Source organism: Fistularia commersonii, chromosome 20 (genome assembly GCF_037954325.1).
Source record: "Fistularia commersonii isolate RoL2024-O1a breed Wild chromosome 20, RoL_Fcom_v1.0, whole genome shotgun sequence".
Taxonomy (NCBI): domain Eukaryota; kingdom Metazoa; phylum Chordata; class Actinopteri; order Syngnathiformes; family Fistulariidae; genus Fistularia; species Fistularia commersonii.
The window spans coordinates 5,222,046-5,241,899 of record NC_141303.1 but is presented as its reverse complement, the minus strand read 5'-3'; the positions used below and the strand labels follow the sequence as shown (position 1 = coordinate 5,241,899).

Here is a 19,854-nt window from a genome sequence, read left to right as displayed (position 1 = left end):
TGAAAACTTGTTTGCTTTGCAACCCTCTACAAAAATCTGAGATCTAAATAAACAATATCAAAACAAAAATGGCAAGCTGTACATTTAAATACATATTTGGCCTTATTTTCTGTAAACTTTTGTACCTATATCAGTAACTTTCATCTATAGTTTCTTCCTGATGATCAAGCACATTTCTTGGTAACGTTCCAGGCAATTTTCTACTAATTCTCGAATAAATTCTAAATAACTTTCTTCATTGCCTTGAGGACTTCAAGGTTATTTGCATGCTTATTTTTTGTCTGCTCTTCAAGTAATTTTGGAATATTGAAACTAAAAGTGCTGATTCCATTCTTATTAGGTTGAATTATTTATTTCTCAGAAACAAACGCAGACCTCGACAATGAAACATTTCAAGTTGTAGCCTCTACTGTCCCCCAGTGTTCAAATGTATAAAATGCATGCGAACTCGACATTATAAATACTTTAAATACTAAAAAAAAAAATATTTTAAGGGCCTCCCTGAATTCAAACAAGTGGTTTCGTCGTTCTTCCTAGAACTGAATAGATGAGCATTTATCAGGTTATAAAGTCACAGTTTTTAAAGAATTGACAAGAGAAGGCTCTTTTGACAGGCATCACACCTTCACTATCGCAGTTTCATTATTTCAGTGAATGTTATCCAGAGATTAATATTCTTCGAAATTATTCATGAGGGAAAATGATATAGTGTCTAAAGATTTTAACGTGGAGCTGAAAAAGTCTGTTTTTCATTTACTGGTGTTTGATTGATTGTTAAGGGATGCTCCAAATTGACTGGAATTTTGATGAAAACGTTCTGTTACCCAGAAGAAAAAAAGTTTTCTACAACAGAGCAGAACTTACATGAAAAGCTGAAAAATACCATTAGTGTAATTTGGCCAATGCCAACATCCAAGTATTAGAAAAAAAAGTTAGATTATTCTGAAAGTAGTGAAATATCCCATTGCCATTGAACGCATCACACCTCTGACTGCTCTTGTGTCCTCCTCTTGTCGCACTCAGCTTTTGTGTCAGAATGATGTCTGTGTTGTGTAAATGTGTGTCCGTTGTTTCTGGCTAAAGGTATCTGGCATTTGGAGGCTTTAATGTTCCGTGCAGCTAATCGAAAATCCTTCGGCAAAGCGGGAACCGGCTGGTAGGTGGTCTTTGAAATCACCCAGACGTAACATTGTTCACATTCAATTACTCCCCGTGAATCAGCCGGCTTGAGAGCTAAGGCTAGCGATGCTAACTAGCTAACAGCAAAGCTAATCTGAATCACCACGACTGTATTTAAAATCTGTTTGCGCGTTTTGTTTGTTTTAGTTACGCTGGAAATATTTAACGATGCGGACAGTCGTACTTGCTTCTTTCGAGGCAGGTGCTTCAATTTGAGACTTGGCCATTTGTTAAGTTCCTGGTGGTCCAAGCTAGTTACACGATGATGTTAGCTTGTGCAGCTAATAACAACTAAAGTTTGCTAGTGACAATCCGCGATTTAAAATCACACATCTTGAAGACCAGAACGTAAGTAATGTGCATTGAACGCAGGAGGGTTTTTCCTTAATGTTCCCCAAGGAATAGCGAAAAAGATTCAGTATTTTTTCTTATTTTAACATTCTATTTAATTTAATGTCAACGCCGAATGATTTTACGTGATTATACGTATTATAACTGCCACAGTTAACTGGGCTCCTCACTTGTGAAGTTTACCTGCATATTTTCAACCAACCTATTCAATCTTTGTATCAGTGTACACATAATTATCCACTATTACTTACAGGTACTGTGTGAGCAAAAGACTCGTCTGTACAAAGTACAGATGTGGCACACTAACGAGTTGCATTTGATTAGATCATACTGATTCAACACATTTCACAATGGGAATGACGGAGCTTCAAGACCATCAAACATCACACTTCATTGATGATTCACATACAGCCTTTTATTAATTTAAATGTCTATGACAACTTTCTGTACCCCTGTGTCCAATTCAAACAAAGTTAGTCTAACTAGTGCTTGCATGTGTATAAGCATGTATTATCACTCAGTACTTACCACCAGAGCATATGCTCCTCCTGTGTTTTTAGCTCTACCCTTGTTTTAAGATTAAGATATTTAATCTCCCCTTGAACTTGCACGAAAAACATAATTAATCACCAAATATTGCTTAATGTGCTGATGTCATGAACAGAAGTAGCATTGTAGGATCGGATTAGAGTACTCCTTGCAATTTTAGGCATGCCATTGGTGGCATGTAAGGCTAGGTTTGTTTTTTTGTTTTTATCCAAGCACAGTCCTTGAATTGCTGTGAAATTCTGCTCCTACCCTTGTTTGGAAGCAGGGGAAACAGTCCCCCTTTGCTGTCACTTGACAGAGGGGAAGGTGACTTTGACTAAAAGCAATGTTTAGTTCTCCAGAGATTTGTCAGGAAGTTTCTGCTTGAAATGATTCCCATGGTTATAAAAATTATGCATTGTTAAGTTTGGAAAGGGCGGTCCTATAATCATGAGAAAGAAAGAGGTTATTTTGAAACCAGGGACTACAGTTGCAAGCTGTTTTAGCATATGGTGCTCCTGATTATCATAGGATTTTTTGCTGTTTTATATTCTGTGTCTCTCTTACCTAAAGCTAAAAGAACTATTTGATTCGTTGGCAGGCATGTGTGTGCGTGTGTGTACACACTAATGTACACCTTAGAAAGATAGTCACTTAATTATCTTGTAGTACATTCATTTTCTATGGTATTTTATTTTCACTAGGAATGGTGAGTAACCATTCTCAGTTTAAAGATAGATAGATATAGAAATATTTAATGGTTTGCTTTAATTCAATTCACACAATTAGAGGGAAGCACAGAGAGAATAGTGTGCATTGAGATTTTGAACAAAACTGAATATCCCTTTTATCCTATGTTCATTAGATACATAGCAAGAAATGGAAATTTATCCGGCTGCTCGACAATAAACCACAACCACCTTTTTTGCTGTTACATAATCAAACATCTAATAATACTTTCCACCATTACACAGGCACTTTCGCCGGACAATGGACGAGCTGGTCCATGACCTGGTGTCAGCGCTGGAGGAGAGCTCCGAACAAGCAGCGCGTGGTGGCTTTGGTGATGGGGGAGACCATGCACTGGCTGTGGGCTGCCTGCTGAAAAGACAGGCTCGTAAGCGGAGGGGCAGGAAGCGACGTTCTGACAACCCACACCCTCCATGGGAGACTGGCCACCTCAGTGAGGGATCGGAGTCCAGTGTGGAAGAACACAAGGTGAAATTCCTGGTTATGCTGTAGAACTTCTCATTTTCAAGTAAAGCACTTCAGTCCCTCAGAGTTTCTAAGTATCCTTGTTGTTGATAAGACAAAGTATGATAATAAATAGTCATTTAAGTAATATTGCTCTTAAATTATTTTGTTGTCATCTCACTTCGGCTTTCTTACCACCTTATTCCCTCTGAGTTTGTTCCTATTTCTTAATGGTTCAAATGTCATTGGGTTTGGGTAGAAGTTTAATGGATGTGATCTGGCCTTTCAACTTAAGCTAGTGACATTAGCATCAGTGTCACAGTACAACATTCACCACATTGACATTTGTTGCAGGACTACCGCGCCAGTACAGGAGGTGTGTCGGCTGCCAACAGCCATGCCCGCGACAACAGCGACTCAGATGAACAACTTGGCCCCAAGCGCCGTACCCCCCTAATTGCTGACATTGGCAGAGGCAAACGGCCACTTTGGCCTGATGACCTAGCAGTCCTGGGCTCAGCAGAGGGAACACGCAGCCTCCGACGTCGGCGTAAGGTCAAACGTATGGCTGTAGACCCTCCTGTGGAGTCAGAGCCACCATCCTCGACAATATTAGGGCCTCCACCTGTCCCGAAAGCTCGCGCAGGTAGCAGATCCCACAGATTGGGCTCAAGTGATTGCAGGGTCTCCATGGAACTTTGCGGAAGCAACCTGGCTGGGCCACCAGGAGGGAAGAGCAGGATAAAGAAAAGGAAACTAGCCACCAACAGGCTAGGAGTTGAGGCTGCAGATGAAGGCGTGGTGGTTGAGATTGAGGACCCTATCTCCTCTCCAACAGAGGGATCCAAAGACAAGATGGAATTGGAAGAGCAGAAGGGCTCAGATGAAGACATGAGTGACAGGTGGTTAGTGTTTTGGTTTTTTGTTTTTCAATGTCCTTCTCTATATGCTTGCAGATCAACAGCCGCACATCCCAGAAGTTTACATTTTATAGTCATTTTTTTTAGTCTGCCTTTCAGTCAGAAATATTATCATTAAAAATATTATTGCAGGACTTCATGGGAACCTAATTTGACTTTTTGTGCATTTTGTTGTCATTAGTTTAACCATTGATGAAACTGGATGATTTTGTCAAATATGATAACCTTTTTTGAAAATTAAACAAGCAACATATGTTTACCAGTTATGTCAGTTAGAGAGGCATTGCAGCAAATGTCAGTTTAGAAACAATGTTACTTTGCATCCAAAATATGCCCCAGAACGATGTTCAGAATATTATCTCTGAAGTTCAAATGATAAACTGTATTTGGATGAACAGCAATATCCACTTTGTTGCAATTATTCATCTTTTTTTTTTAACTAGAAATCAATCAAAATTATGTTCATTAAATCTATTATGATGCCATATGTGCAATTTTGGATCACATTCATTGCAGTAAATAAGACACGAAAATTAGTACCTTTTCTTGTAACTCCTTCATCAATGTTTGTATGAAATGTAATTTTTTCACCATTAAATTATCTGTTTGTCTGTTTTTTAGTGAAACCAGCAGTGTGAGTAACAGCAGTGATGGAGGTCTTTACACCAATGATGAAGGCAGGCAAGGTAGTTCATCAGAACTGTCAAACGTTGATCAAATAGGGGTTTTTAGTTTTGTTTTTTTTCCATTGTGCCAGTATGTCATTATTTTTTTTTCAGAATGCCTTTATCTTTATTGTTTCATAATTTGAGCATCAAAGTCAAAATTCATACTGCTCATTGTAAGCAGTAAGTTATTAAAGTTTCTGTATAGCCTTGTCCCTAGTTCTGCTCACTCTAAACTCTTAAACCACTCCCTCCATAGTGTCTCAATGTTGAAAGCAGTTATGATCTCCTTTCCAGGGGATGACGAGCAGAGCGACTGGTTCTGTGATGGTGAGCCAGGCTCGAGCTCAGGTCCTGGGGGTGCATGTGGTGTGGCAGGAGTTGTGCCATGGTGGGAGCGGGAGACAGGGTCAGAGGAGCTGGACCTAACTGACCCTGTCTTTAACAGCATCCTCACTGGATCCTTCCCCCTCATGAGCCCCGGGACACGGCGAGGTGAGCTTGCAGTTTTACTAGCGACCAGTAGAAGGCAAACAGCTCACACAGGTAAATAAAGTAAACATTCAGCATGAAGGCTATAGATACTTTCTTGAGTAAATATTGGCAGAAATTGGTCAAAACAGCATAACTCAAATAGTTTATCATGGTTGTTGTGGTGCAGTACACATACTGCTGTTCGTAAATCTTCATCTGCCGAAAATGATCCCCCTGTTATCTTGTGTTTGGAATTTTTTTAATATTCAGAGGTACGGAACATGTTTTTTTTTCTTGCTAAAAACATTCTCCATGGATGAATGAATGCACCTGTTGTAAATGAAAGTAATTAAAGAAATCTCCTCATAAATCTTTAACTCCAAATGAACATTCAAATTAGCATGAAATAACTGATATTCAGCACGCAATATCAAGATCTGAAAGAAATGAACTTAAAGTGGTTAAGAAATTATGATGTATTTGCAGGCAAAGAGCTAGAAAATGCTCAACAGATAGGAGCAAAATATTTTTGGCGGTATTAAGACATGCCAAAAAAAAGGTAGTTGCTCTTCATCCACAGTGAAGTGCTTACCATGGTTAAATGTGAAAATTATTAGACTATGCTGTATTTTCAACTTCTTTCTATTTTTTGTTTGCTAATAGCTCTCTGTATGTTTTTGCCAGGATTCCATGCCAGGTTGAATCGTCTCCATGGAAACCAGAAGCCCTGCAATTCTGGACTGCAGGGTAGCACCAGTCAGGGCTTCAACGACCTGCTGGGCAGACAAACCCAAGACCCCCATGAGTGAGTTCTTCTTCAAATTGCATGCACATTTTCTTAAGAGAAGGATTCAATTAAATATAAAATTAATAAGATTGCTGAAATGAATCCTTTCAGTTTTAATTACTTTCCAATGCCTTTTTTCAGGCATAAGACTAATAGAGAAAAATGTCTCCAGTTCAGTTTGTTTTAATGAGTTTGAAATTAATTGTACAATGACTGATTGCATTTTTAACACACATCATTCCTTCTATTTGAGTTTCTGCTGACTGATTAATTAAAAATATCAAAATGCAGAATGCTCAGAGAAGCTAGAAGTAATTTCTTCCACAAAAATGTCAGTTCAAAACAAAATTCCTTGTATTTTTTTTTACAATTAGATTTTATCTACTGCTATTTAATCACCGTATTGGCACTTTATATATATATATATATATATATATATATATATATATATATATACATATATATATATATATTATAATTGTGAATTAATGTAAAGAAAAAAAAAAGTTTTAGGATGAGAATGGACATGAGAGGCAGGTTATTGTCTGTCTAGTGAAATTGCCTATATGATCCCTTCCTGTTAAGAGCTTTAGGTTTGGATTTATTCAAGTGTGATTGGCCTTCCTTGTCACTTATTTTATGAGTTCACATTTGATTGTGTTTAAATTGATTTGTTACCTTCTGTGTTTTCACCTAGCAGCTTCTGTTGTATCACAGATTGCTTGTAGACAGGAACGCTTGTCTACTGCCCCCATGTTCTTTTTTTAGTCTAGACATCTTTATTTTTGAATGTATTGCCTGATGCCATGTTTTGAGTGACAGCAGTACGTCTGCCCTTTGACAGGCTTCATTTTTTTATTATAACTCTATTTAGGCAAGTTTTATTTACACACATTTTTTTCAAAAGCCATTTTCATAGAAAAGAGTGGAATGGCTGTTCTCGCGGAATAACAAATCCTGCCTAGACTAATAGTAAGGTAAAAGTGGGTGATCTATTCATTGGATAACTGGGGTTGGAGATTAAACTATTTCAAGGTGTGATTTCAGTTCATGTTCATGCAAAATTCGAGCACAATTGGGATTGTCGTGTGCAACAGTGCACGCTTAGTGAATTCTAATCCTTATTTTTAAAAGTGCCTTGGTTGTTATGTGTTTGCTCAATAGCAAAATGTTTATATCTGACAGGCCGTGGTTCAGCTCAGGCTCAAGAAGAGAACACACACAGGTGAGACACATTCTTTTTCCTTAATTTAATTCCAATTTAAAGGACAGACATGATGTTTTATGGTATCTTGTCTCGCTAATTTTCTGTGTGTGTGTGTGTGTGTGTGTGTGTGTGTGTGTGTGTGTGTGTGTGTGTGTGTGTGTGTGTGTGTGTGTGTGTGTGTGTGTGTGTGTATACACTTGTATGTATATATATATATATATATATATGTATATATATACACACACACACACACACACACACATATATTTATTTATCTTTTTTTATTCTTGATGTTCACAATTTTGATGCTGCTACCCCATGTCCCCCTCCAATTGCCCCTCAGGGATGGTTTTTCTGATTCCAATTCTCTCTGTTCTTAAGCTTCACTGGGACACGCGAACAGACAGAGGTCATCGGAGAAGCTGTTCAGTCAAAACAGCCAACAGGTGAGGAAAGCAGTAAACAATACTGAGGTTTAGCAATCAATTATTATTTTACCACTAGTATAGTTACTTTGACAAAAGTTCCCTTTGTCTCTAGTATTTCTGTATTGAATGCATGTTTTTTTCAAATGAACAAAGACACTCAAATAGGGGTTTTTGTATGCTAAACTAATGCTGCCATATTTTTATTCTCGCCTGTCTGGCTCTACAGACAGACCAGCGGGCATCTCGGCTCTCTATGTATGGGGGATGTCAAGCGGAGGCGAAAAGCAGCCCCCCTTGGCTTGACTGGTCCCTCAGGTATTGGATGCACACCTAGATACACCTCACACACCATCTGGCATTTATTACCAACTGCCTCTTTTAGTATTTTGGCTCAAGTTTTTCACACTTGTCCCCCCAGGTTGAGCTCAGTATGACCTCTAGCCTCCATTCTTCGTCACCTTCTGTCTCCCCTCGATGTAAACTCACAGTAAAGTGAATGAGAGTGTCACTTCTCATTAAAAAATGGGGTTGTTCGCATAGATGGTGGTCCACCTCATCCTTCAAAAAAAAAAATCTCAGTCCCCTTTATTAACACTGATAAAGCTCTGTTGGGCAAGAATCACACGATAGTTGTGCTGTCAAAGTGGAAAGTCTGGATTCTTTTTTAGCATTTAACCCCCACCCAGGCTCTCCTTACCTCTGGGCCGGTCGCTGCTTTTGGACAATGGATAGTAACCGAACATTATTCAGTTTCTTTTCTCGCCGCAGCTCTAAAACATGAAAAATAAATTGGTGATCTGGAAAAGAATCCCAGTGTCAGTGGGTTTCAAGTCTCCCAGACCTTATTGGTCTTTCAGTGTTATCGGATACATGTCAGATGTGTTAAAGGTCATTTTGTTTTCAAGGGGAAACCGTCGTACATCCTAAGTTTGTTCTCCAGAAGTTAAGAAATCCAGAAGTTAAGAAAACCAGTGGTCAACCTTACAGCAGCATGTTGATGAGCTGCAACCAAATGATTCTCGTAAATGGTTTGGCTTGAACCTGCGCAGGGCTCAGTCGCCACGCCTGTAAATTAGAGGGCAGCTTAACTCCGAGCTGCATTTAAATAAAGCATGGGTCAAATGGGGGTAGGTTGCTTTTTGAGTGAACCATAAACTTCCTGGAAAAGAAAGAAGAAAAGATGATCAATTAACCAAGTTGTCCTTGCGTTCCATTGGTGCATTTGCAACATGACGTGCAATGTGGATGAGTCAATTATATTATTGCATTAGTTAGCAGGTTGCTGGAGAAGAGCCTCCTGTGCTCCTATTTGTGACTGATGGTTATTTGTTTTTTTTGAACCTACTGAGCATTAAAAGTTTTTAATACATTACTTTGATGGGTTGTACTAAATCGATTGCATAAACTATAAATATAGTTTTTTTTTGACAACATTAGCATGTTTATGATCCACCTTTCCTTGATAATGTTCAGGGTTGAATGCCTTACCAACAGCTAATCTCTTTTAGGCACCGCTAATCTTTGTGCCTCAAAACTCACCTTAAAAAGCTGCTTTTCTGCAGTTCTTTTGAGCTGAATTTGTCTTACGAATAACTGCAGAAAATTATATTATTATTTATGTGACACTTTTAGATCATTTTATGCCACCTATTTTCGCATACCCAGTTGTACATATGTTTAAACGAGAATGAGGTTTAAATTGTCATTAAATATTGAGATTTAAGATGAATAAATAAGTAATGTGTGATAAAGGTCTGTAGCATACTTTTTTCTCAAATCTCCCTGTTTACTAACCTTTGACCTTTTTCTTTGTTTATTTTTACCAGGAGTGGTTGGGGAAAATGCACCTCCCATCCCTGACAGCAACATGGGGAGTCGCATGCTGCAGAGCATGGGATGGAGCCCGGGGATGGGTCTGGGTCCGGAGGGAAGGGGCATCACGGAGCCCATCCGGGCCTCACAGAGACCAAAGGGAACAGGCCTGGGTTTCAACTGAACACACAGCATCTGGGTCGTGGACCAGGAGTTGTCTCGGATCAGAAGTCTCAAGGACAGGACGGAGTATAGTATATGTTTGGACGAAAGAAAACGGGATAAAGAGCTCCAGAATAATCCAGGCATGAGAGTCATATGAAGAGAAGCCTGGGATAAGGACGTAGGAACTTTCCCATATTGGGGAAACAGCTGTGAGCTTTGGACATCGAAACAGACTGCTTGCACAAACAAGGAGAGAGACAGAAAGGGAAGACAGAAGCGAGAGTGTCGAGGAGAAGACGGAAATAATGTCCTCTTTAAAAACTCCATGTTGGAGAAAGTTAATGATATTTATGCCTCATTGTTAGTGAATCAAGCTGGCATGCTGCCTCATCCTTTTTACCTCAGACGCCAGCAATACAGGCCCAAGAGCTTGGGTAATGTTGATCACACACCAAGAGCCAACGGTGACATTTCTGTTTGTTTACCATGACCGGTTAGAGAGACAGTGACAAATGGCTTTCTCTGATATTGCACAGGAGTTTTGAGTGTTTGCGACGACCATACCTGGAGGTCATGGCAGATTCATTTTAATGTAATGAAGCTAAGCTACACTGTATGGAAGGTGAATTTCCCATCCATTTTTATTGCTAACGGAAGTCATGGTATCATTGACATCGCAGAATGTTTTTCTTTGTGTTTTCAAAAACAAAAGGATGAAACTGAGTGACAATTTATAATAATTTGATTTGGTAAATTTGGGTGTGCATGTGTAACTGTGACTCAGGCAGATTTCTGCTGATGTTAAGAAGAAGAAAAAAAGACATTTTGGCACATGTGATAAAGTCCTGCAAACTGATTGATGACTGTTTAAATGCATTATTTTGGTTATGTTTTGAATTTTTTTTTTTTAACCCTGATATCATGTATGTTGCAGTCTACCTGATGGTCTGATTCTAAGGACTTTTATTGTCATGCACATCAGAAACTGCTGAATTAGAAACAAAAATGAAAAGTCATATGAAGTGATCTGCTGTTACAACACACGAAGAGGCTCAACATGGGAAACAGATCTTTAGACTTATCTGACACACCTGTATGGATGTGCACTGAGATATGTTGAAAAGAGAAGAAACTGCCTTGCTTTTTGTGATCTAGTCACCGGGCCATAGCTATTCCTTTCACGGAATCTGTGTTGTTTAATTCAGGCTACTTGATTGCCATTGTAGATGTCTCCTATCAAAAGGTTTCCCATAAAATGCGTTTAAACTGAAGTAAAGAGCAATAGAGGGTCCAGCAAAATGAACAGCAGATGTGCAAAGAGGTATTAAGGTTTATCTGTTTGTTTTTTGTTTTGTTTTTTTCTTTTTTACTTTTGTGTTTGAGGCCAGGCACAATATTTAATTTCAATGCCCAAGTGATTGTTTTAACCACAGCTTATCCAGCACCTAATTTTAATTCCCGTTTTTTTTTCCCTTGCACATAAAAGCTTCACCTAACAACATTTAACTGCAGCTGCAATGTGAAAGTGTCTCAAATGGTTAAGAGATTTATACAGGTTACTTTGACAGTAAACTGTCAAAGTAACCTGTCTCACAGATGAAATATTAAATAATCCAAAGTCTTGCTCAGCTGAACTTGATCCTGTTGTCATTGTAAATCAGTCGCGGACAAAGCAGTATAAGAAAGTAAACATGGGTTTCCATTTTAATTTGCTTTGAAATGCTGAGAAACTGGAATGCATCAACACATACTGTTTAGAGAGAAAAATAAAATTCCCTCCAACCTTTAAACAGTCTGGGTTAAGTGCAGTTCACTTAAACTGCCAGAGTTCTGTGATGCCGAACTGAGGATTTAAACAGTTTTTGTATTTCTGCTGTGTTAGACTTCGATATATCAGTTTTTATTTTAAGTCAAACACTTGTTTTCACAAAGATCTTTCCCTCTGTCAAACAACCACTGGAGCTTCAAGGATTGAAGGTTGTCCCTGCCAGGGCGTGCCGTCTGCGAAGTGCAAAATTCCGATATACTGCTGACTTCAAGCCCACTCTTGGTTTGTAATGTTGAATCTGCAGCACAAGCTGGTAAATATACTTTTGATTTTTTTTCTTTTGTTTTGAAAGAATCGTTTTCACACTTTTCATGCAAATTCTATTCATGACCTGAAATTTTCCTGCAAATATTCATTTAGTTTTCCACTGTGATTAAAATACACTTTTTCGATGCATACAACAATACATGAAATTAAGTTAAAATGCAGGAGGAAAAAGTAAATAGTAAAATTGAATATTGTACATTGAAATTTCCTTTCAAAACTGACAGGTATAGAATAGTAGAGAAGGATAAACCACAACATATAAGGAGTAAACACAGAAAAGTGTAATAAAGAAAAAACATTAATATATTTCAAAGCAGTCAAAGATATATAAGACTAACTTGGTTTGGGTCACAAAAATAGTTTATCGTCTACATGAGTTTTACTTAAAAGAATCAAATGAGACGGGTGTCCAGAGTATAGAAAAGTGTATAACCATGCAGAAGGTGCTGACAGGAAGTTTTGCCTCTTGTTTGAAAACACTTTTGTTTCTGTGCCCGCTGTTCTCGGGCTGTGACGCCGCATTAGCCTCTTTTTCTCCTTTTTTTTTTTTTTTTTTTTTTTCCCCCCATGAAAAAAAACATGCATAAATTCACATCACAAACCTTTAATATCCACACCTGCTCATGTGAACATGCCCTCTAAATGTGAAACAACTTCATCAGTGCATGCATTACATTCACATGCTGAGTCAACATCACTGAAATATGAATCTCTCTCTCTCTTTCTCTCTCTTCCTCTCTCGCTCTATCCCCCCCCCACATCTTTGCATGGCTGCAATAGAAATCCCTCCTCTGTATCTATGGGAATACAGGAGCGCTGTGTGTCCTCTACTCCCTTCTTCCTCTCTCCCTCTGCATAAAAGCGAGCGTTGCCTTTGTCCCCCACCACCTCCCTCCCCCTTTAGCCACCACCACCACCCCTTCTCTTTAGACACACTTTCTGTCTGACACACACTCAGGACTTCCCTGCAAGCACACTAGGCAGGTAGGTAGTCAAAACTCTAGATCACAGTGAGAGGATGAAGAGGGGAGAACGGGGCGAGAGAGGAAGTGTACTTGTCTGGTTGTGTGTGTGTGTGTGTGTGTGTGTGTGTGTGTGTGTGTGTGTGTGTGTGTGTGTGTGTGTGTGTGCTGCTGCATTACTGAGCTACAGAGCCCAGAGGCGAGGAGAGCTGGAGCGTTTGTCCTTGAGACTGACTGACTGACTGACTGCAGCTGTAGAGCTGAGGAGCAGCCAGCCGGTGGATGAAACTGACAGTAAGTACTGAGCGAAGCAGAAAGGAAGCAGGCGTCTTTTTAATTGCAGCAAAAAAGACAGAGGTTGTTTCCCTTCTCCCCTTGTTCGTGATGTTTGACTGCTTGTGGGGGTGTATTTGTGTGTGTCTGACCAGGTGATGCTCCCAGGTGAACTCATTTATTCACACATGCTTCTTGAGATACTTATTTTAAAGCCTATGCAGGACTTTGTAAGCGGGTCATCAGTTGTCTGCAGCATCCACACCGTCTTTGTGTTGTTGTTTTTTGTTTTTTTTTTGCGTGTGTGTGCAGTATCCAGTAAAAATGTCCGTAAACACAACATTAAATATCTCCCGGCGTGTTTGTCTCTCTCCTTTCTCTGCGCTTCTGTTGAAAGATCGATAGTTATGCATCTATTATTGGGAGCCATTCGTGGCGACCCTCCAAAGCAAGTCATTATCATGTGTAATCTAGCAGAAAATTACATTTTGACTGGTGTACCTTGGCGTGGCCAGAAATCAGCAGACTGTGCTGAAAGCAGGAGAACTGGCTGAGGTGGGACCAGAAGGTTACTGCAAGAGGATCAGGACAGGAGCCTGGAGAGAGAAAGAGAGAGAGAGAGAGGGAGAGGTGGAGGGAGGGAAGGGAGGTAGAGGATGGAGGGATGCTGTGAGATCCTGCCCCGAAGCTCAGGAAATCCCAGCATCACCGCCCCCCCCCACCCACCTCCCTGGGTGATTGTGCATGATCAGATGAGGAAGGACAAGGGTGATGATGGGGGGGGGATTAGACGTGAGGGAGGGAGGTTGACAACTGAGTGTATCGGCATCAGCTCTGAGGTGTGAGACGGTCATGATATGAGAGCAGCTCACCTGTGGAGCCTCTGACAGAATGTGTTAAAACCGTTTGGAGAGGGCGGCTGGATGAAGGAGTGGAGAGGTTTTTTTTTTTTTTTTCCCCCCATTTCATTTGACCGGTTAGCTCACGCGCACATGTATATTGCCAACATTGATTTGCGTATTTTAGACACGCAGAACGCGATCCAGGAAAGTAATTTGCGACCTGTGGAGATAAAAATGAGATGGTGTTTTTTTTTTTTTTTTTTTTAATGCAGGAACATGTGTATAATTGTTCCTGACATCAGCAGCAGATGTGTGTTGCTGACTCCTGGGATTTAGTGCGCTGGACTCGCACCCGCATCCCCTCAACTGAGGATCAGCCAGATGTGTGTGTGTGTGTGAGCCGTTTCATCAATTTCACCTTGTACCATCAAATCGGCATTAGTGTTCGCAATATTGTTTGATTTCCGTAACAGAAGACTTTTCACACAAAAATTGAATAATCTAATAACATAATAATAAAAGCATAATTGCTATGTAAAACCTTCATCTGAATAGGGTCAAATAAACAAGGGCGGGTAGGGGCTAATTCATGGAAACTCTAAATTAAATGCCTAAACATTGTTTATTTACAACTATGGAATAAATGCACTGAATTACAGCAGTATTGGAATTATTTTTAAAGAAATGGTGACTTCTGAAATAAGCTATTTTTCAATTCTTAACTTTATATTGCTGAAAGTAATGCAGTACTTGAACTGCTATTCGTTTAAAAGTATATTATTATTGTGTTTCCTCTTTTAACAGCTTATAGGTTTTTCAGTGTATACTAGAATTTTGGCATCATAGATTGGGTCCCACCATGGAATGATTAATGTCGTATAAAAGAAGAAAACCAAGGCGTACGCGTTTTGGGATTTTCCTCCTTTTAAAGTAAAGAATAATCACCCCTTTGGGCCTGAAATAAAAAAAATAAATACAATTTTGCAACTGAAAACACCTCATGATGTAGCAAGGCCTACAGAAAACAAAAAGCTTATCCCGAAAGTCGTGACTGTTTCACGTTCATTCATCCCAAATACTCATGGGTTGTAAAAGACATTTGAAACTCCAAGTTTAGTATCCAACAATCCGCTTTTGAAACACTATCCTCTGAAATTAACCGATCCTGCAAATGTACCCTGAGAATACTTTTTCGCCATAAATATCCTCGAGCGCATGTGGATTGGGTGTTGTATCCGATTTAAATACCTCAAAATAAACATTGACAGTACATAGCGTATGAGAATTGGGATGCACAAAGGATCTCTGGCAATTGCTGAAATTATACAATATTAGCTTTGATAATCATCAAAGAAATAATGGTGGATTCCTGGCAAGGTTTGGATTTGTGGGAAAATCCCCCTGAAAATGAGCTTAAGTATTAAAAAGCAAAAGCCGTAAAAGGCTGTAAGTTGTCGGATCAGCGCGTTGCTGTTATAGCCATGGAGCGTTCGAACCACTTAATATTCTGCTTTATAAAACAGGGACACCGAATCAATCCCTGGGATGATCGGATGATTAATGAGAGACGAACTTCTCGTACCGTGCCTTTAACTTCTGGACAGCTAACAGCGTCCTTCCAATATTTATTTTGAAATAATGCTGCTCGCAACTACGTGTGACAGCTGATGCAACCTCATGCTGTTTTATGCGTGACACTTAAAGCGAAACATATGTTGGATTTTTTAAACATAATATTGATGGATGTGGACAGTAAATACAACTAAAAAGTGTACGTATATAAATCTATATCTAAGAAAGGACTAGAGGAGAATTGTTCAAATAACAAAAAATTATCCTAGTTTTGTTTTTACACTTCCAAAGCGTGAAACCGAGGGGTCGATCTGAGGCCACCGGCTCATGGAGACCAGAAGCTCTCCAGTTAATCCAGTGATGCTTGTTGAGAAAATGATGGGCTGTCCCGTGGTAATCCATATTATGTTGTTAGTAGAGTTAGGAGAGGATTGGTTACATAATCTCCCACATTCCCGCACCTGCCAGGCGACAGCGTGACAATGGTTGAAATTTACTGGACTCAAAGGTTGGCCGCCATGTGTTCAGTTGGGAGTCCCTTAAAGATAATCTGGGACTTTCCACATCTGTCCAGGAGAGGGCGATCCAGGCAAAAGTTAGGCGTGCAGAAAAACACATGGCTCATAATTACTCAGCTGGTTTAGATTTTTTTTTCTCAAAATCAGATCAATCCGATGTGACAGAACCCTACCTGCCGGAACAACCCTCATCCGTGTTGTGACCTCGCATTCCCCCCACCCCCCACCCCGACTCCCCCATGAGTAGAACCTCGACCTAGATCCACGGATAAATGAAAACCCCGTAGAGGACCGTTCACCCGGTGAGGACGGCAGCAGAGCCAAGCCTGGCAAATCCCTGAAGGCTTTCTAAGATTTCTGGCAAGGCGCACGTCATGTACTCGTGTGTGTGTGTGTGTGTGTGTGTGTGTGTGTGTGTGTGTGTGTGTGTGCGCGCGTGACCTTTGATCCCTGCATAGTGCATCTCGGATCAATGCGGTGAAACTGATCTAATTCCTGCTGCTCATCTGTCAGTCAATCGGCGTGTGTATCTATTACCCTCCATGCATCTATTTTTAAACCTGGAAAATATCGAAGGTAGATATCTCCAGTTTGGTCTCACTCTTTATCTCTTCATCTTTACCCCCCCCTTTTTTTTTTTTTTTTTTCCCCGACGTCTGTGCGTGTCTGCGTGTGATTGTGTTGCTTCGGCCAGACAATGACGGAGGCACGCCGAGTCATTAGTATCTACCTCTCTCTCGGTAATTGATGGATGACTGTGATTCCGGCATAAACTAAACAGATTACACTTCACTACACACCCATGCTAATTTGCGTGTGTGTGTGTGGGTTGTGGGGGGGTTGAAGCCGCGGAGTGACTCTTCGGTTTTTGGACGCCGATCCAATAGCTGTTCACAGCGGTTGTGACTTCATGGAGGATAGAGGTACTGGCCGTGAAGTGGATGCATCTGGTTTGCGCGGTCAATAGCCGGCGGTTGGGAATTTCTTACGAGCAGCCTCCCGAAGGAGCGTCTATTGAACGTTGTCCCGCTCAGAACCGGCACGGTGGAACTATCTCCGACGGGCGACTGCAGTCACGGGTGTTTGATTTCACCCTCTGCTTTTAGACCTCACGTCACATCCAGATTCGGTTTTGTTCATGTTTTTTTTTTGTTTTTTTTCATCGTTATGTGTTTATTTGAAGGTTTTGCACGTCCCATAGGGGATTATTTGCGCCTAGCCGCCTTCTTATCACCTTTATTTTTCACCACTTGACACATGATTAATCGTTCAGTTGGAGGTATCAGTTACTTGAAATGTCCGTGATTAATATTTTAGGTTAAAAATAGATCAAATGGTTAAATCCAAAATTGGACTCTTTTAAGCTGTGTAATCGCAGCAGCCCGGCCTCATGTGACGGACAGACATGGTTATTGAAGGTGAGGAGCCGAACCCTCATATAAACCCTTGAATACACTCCGCATCTACCATATGGAGGACAAAAACACCCCCTTCAAAATCTAAAAACTATGATACAGTACAGAGTCAAATACTATAACTAACTCATTATAAACACTAAATACTCTTGACTCCTGCATTACAACTAATGCCCTGTTCTACCCACAACAAATACAAAAAGTCAGTTGTTATTTAATAAGTCACTTATGTATCCCTACCACCGAGTAATACAGGTATAAGTGAAGTTAGTAGAAGAACCAAAAGGGATATGAAATCTATTGAACAGCGAATTCCAAATGCTTCTTCTGTTTTCCAGAGCGTGATAAACTTTGAGAAAAGCGACCGACATGCAGACAAAAACGCTCAGTCGCAACTATTTCAAACACACAATTGTTTCAAAATGCTAATGAACAGCTTTTACTTCTATATTGGGCTCCACGGTTTAATTCTATACTTTAGTGTTGCTTGTATTTTAAGCTTTTTTTGAAAAAGTAAGGTGATTTTGCGTTCGCATTTTGGCGCCATCCCTCGCTTTACGGAGCTAGTTTTTGAAAAAGCCCCGCCGATTGGAAAACACTTTGTACAGCGGAACGCATTAATGTGAATTCCACAAATATTATCTCTTCGGAAGGGTTCTTTTGTTCAATGTTTTTTCCGAGACGCCACTCTGGCCTGACTCGAGTTGAGGGCCGATGCCAAGGAAAATATCAAACCTTTTGTCAGGTATCAGTTCCATTGATAAAACGATAAATCTTCCATTTTAATTTCAACCCTGTCCTAGAAGTAACGCGTAGACGACTGCAGCCAAACTAAAAGCCACCGAGAGATAACGGCCACTTCACTTTTACGTCAACATTTAGTTTCCTAAATGGTTTATGAAAGATAATCCCCGTGTGTAGATAATTTTTATACGATACATTAACTTTAGGAGATTTGATGAGATAGCAGCACGCTGTGTCTGGCTCTGTGTGTTTTATTGTCAAGATAAAAATTATCTTGCATTAGAACCCCCCCCCCCCCCTCGCCGCGTTATCGTTCGACGGGTTTTTTGCGTGGTAGTTTTTAGCCTCGTGTTCGCATGTGCTTGCGCCCAAATTTTTGTTTGCACGCAGTGTGTCTGTACATGAGGCAAGCCCGTTTGAGGTGTGCGCTTTCAGTTCGGGAGCTGTTTCATGCACGGTGTAGTGAGATAAAGCCCACTTCATGTCGTCTGCTGTCTGGCCTTTATCTAAGAAACTGATTAATGCAGGTGATTTCATTCCTGCGGGGATTTGGTTGAAGGGGGGGGGTCAGCTCCGAACACACACTGTGGAGAAAGCAAAAAAAAAAACCAAATCTAAATATCTGCTTATACTTTTCGATGAAATATGATTTTAAAACAATGATTTTCAAAAAGTCTGTCTAAGGAAATCTAGATCCACGCTTTTCCTCTCAGGCTTCCAGATCTCGAGTTCTTCCCGTTCCATCGAGTCCGGTCGAATGAGTTTCCTGCCGGGCTTTTTGACATGAAACAAGTGTTTTTTTCGGCTCCAAAAGTATTTATCCGCCGAGCTCCCAAAAAAAAGGGAGTAACGCCGGCCAATCATCACTCGACAGACGACTGGGTGGACCTGAGGACGCGTTTTCTCGAAAGTCACCCCTGACTTTCTTTGCTTTCGAGAGACTCGTCCAAGGTCAACACTAGAAGGTCGGGAAAACATTAATTCGAACATACGTGGGTGTTTGGTTCTAAACTTCTACTAAACGCATGAATCCGGGTTGCCGGTGGCTCGAGTTGTGAATAAACGATAACTGTCGAGCAAATGTTTTTTATATGACCCAAACAGCTGTAGTAGTGTGACGTTGAGTGATAAACCCGGGGCCGCGAAATCTTAGTCACGCTCGTGACAACCGGTTGTTTTATTTGATTTTTCTTACCCAGAGGGCGGCATTTCCATGCCTCAAAACACCATTTAAGAGCAGGAGTAGTCGCCCCTTTGGAAAAGCGGTAAACACAACATAAAGGCTGTATAAACAAAGCAACAACCTCTTTTGTAGAATTCGAAACTTTGCTGCGAGGAAAGTTCTTTGTCATTTGAAAACACAGCCGGTGACAATATATGTTTAATCTCGCTTTATTACAACCAATGCAAACAATAGACCTCCATAATATATAGGATTCATTTTTAGCCCATACAGTCATTTTGAGAAATATTTATTACTTTGAGCTACTTCTAGTTGAACATGTCCTGCCGCACCGGCTGACCTTTTTTGTGTGCCAAGCACTTCTTACTACTTACTTGTGTTGCACGCATATGTGTTGTCTGTGAAAGGGGAAAGCACCACATTAGGCACATTGCCATGGCTGATTAGACCAAAGTCACTTAAACCTTAGCTGTGCATTTGTCCATATGCTTCTCTTCAAATGCATGGAATGATGAAGTTGAAAACTATGGTGTTTAAATG

The 19,854-nt window shown here is 40.3% G+C and overlaps 1 protein-coding gene across 4 annotated transcripts; it reads left to right on the top strand.

The window, feature by feature from the left end:
* Positions 1–1,008: 1,008 nt before the first annotated feature.
* On the top strand, positions 1,009–11,500 carry gpatch2 (G patch domain containing 2). Of its 4 annotated transcripts, none has more exons than XM_086167236.1 (10): positions 1,009–1,156; positions 3,033–3,276; positions 3,607–4,157; positions 4,794–4,858; positions 5,135–5,332; positions 5,996–6,116; positions 7,284–7,323; positions 7,687–7,751; positions 7,960–8,048; positions 9,560–11,500. In XM_086167236.1, exons 1-10 carry the CDS (start codon positions 1,107–1,109, stop codon positions 9,727–9,729), a joined length of 1,593 nt encoding a protein of 530 aa, XP_086023362.1. In that variant the 5' UTR covers positions 1,009–1,106; the 3' UTR covers positions 9,730–11,500. The 4 variants fall into 4 exon arrangements, with proteins under 4 accessions (XP_086023362.1, XP_086023363.1, XP_086023361.1 ...); XM_086167237.1 differs by having other exon boundaries at positions 1,013–1,156; positions 3,607–4,154; XM_086167235.1 differs by having other exon boundaries at positions 1,013–1,156; positions 3,607–4,154; positions 5,135–5,383.
* The last annotated feature ends 8,354 nt before the right edge of the window (positions 11,501–19,854 follow it).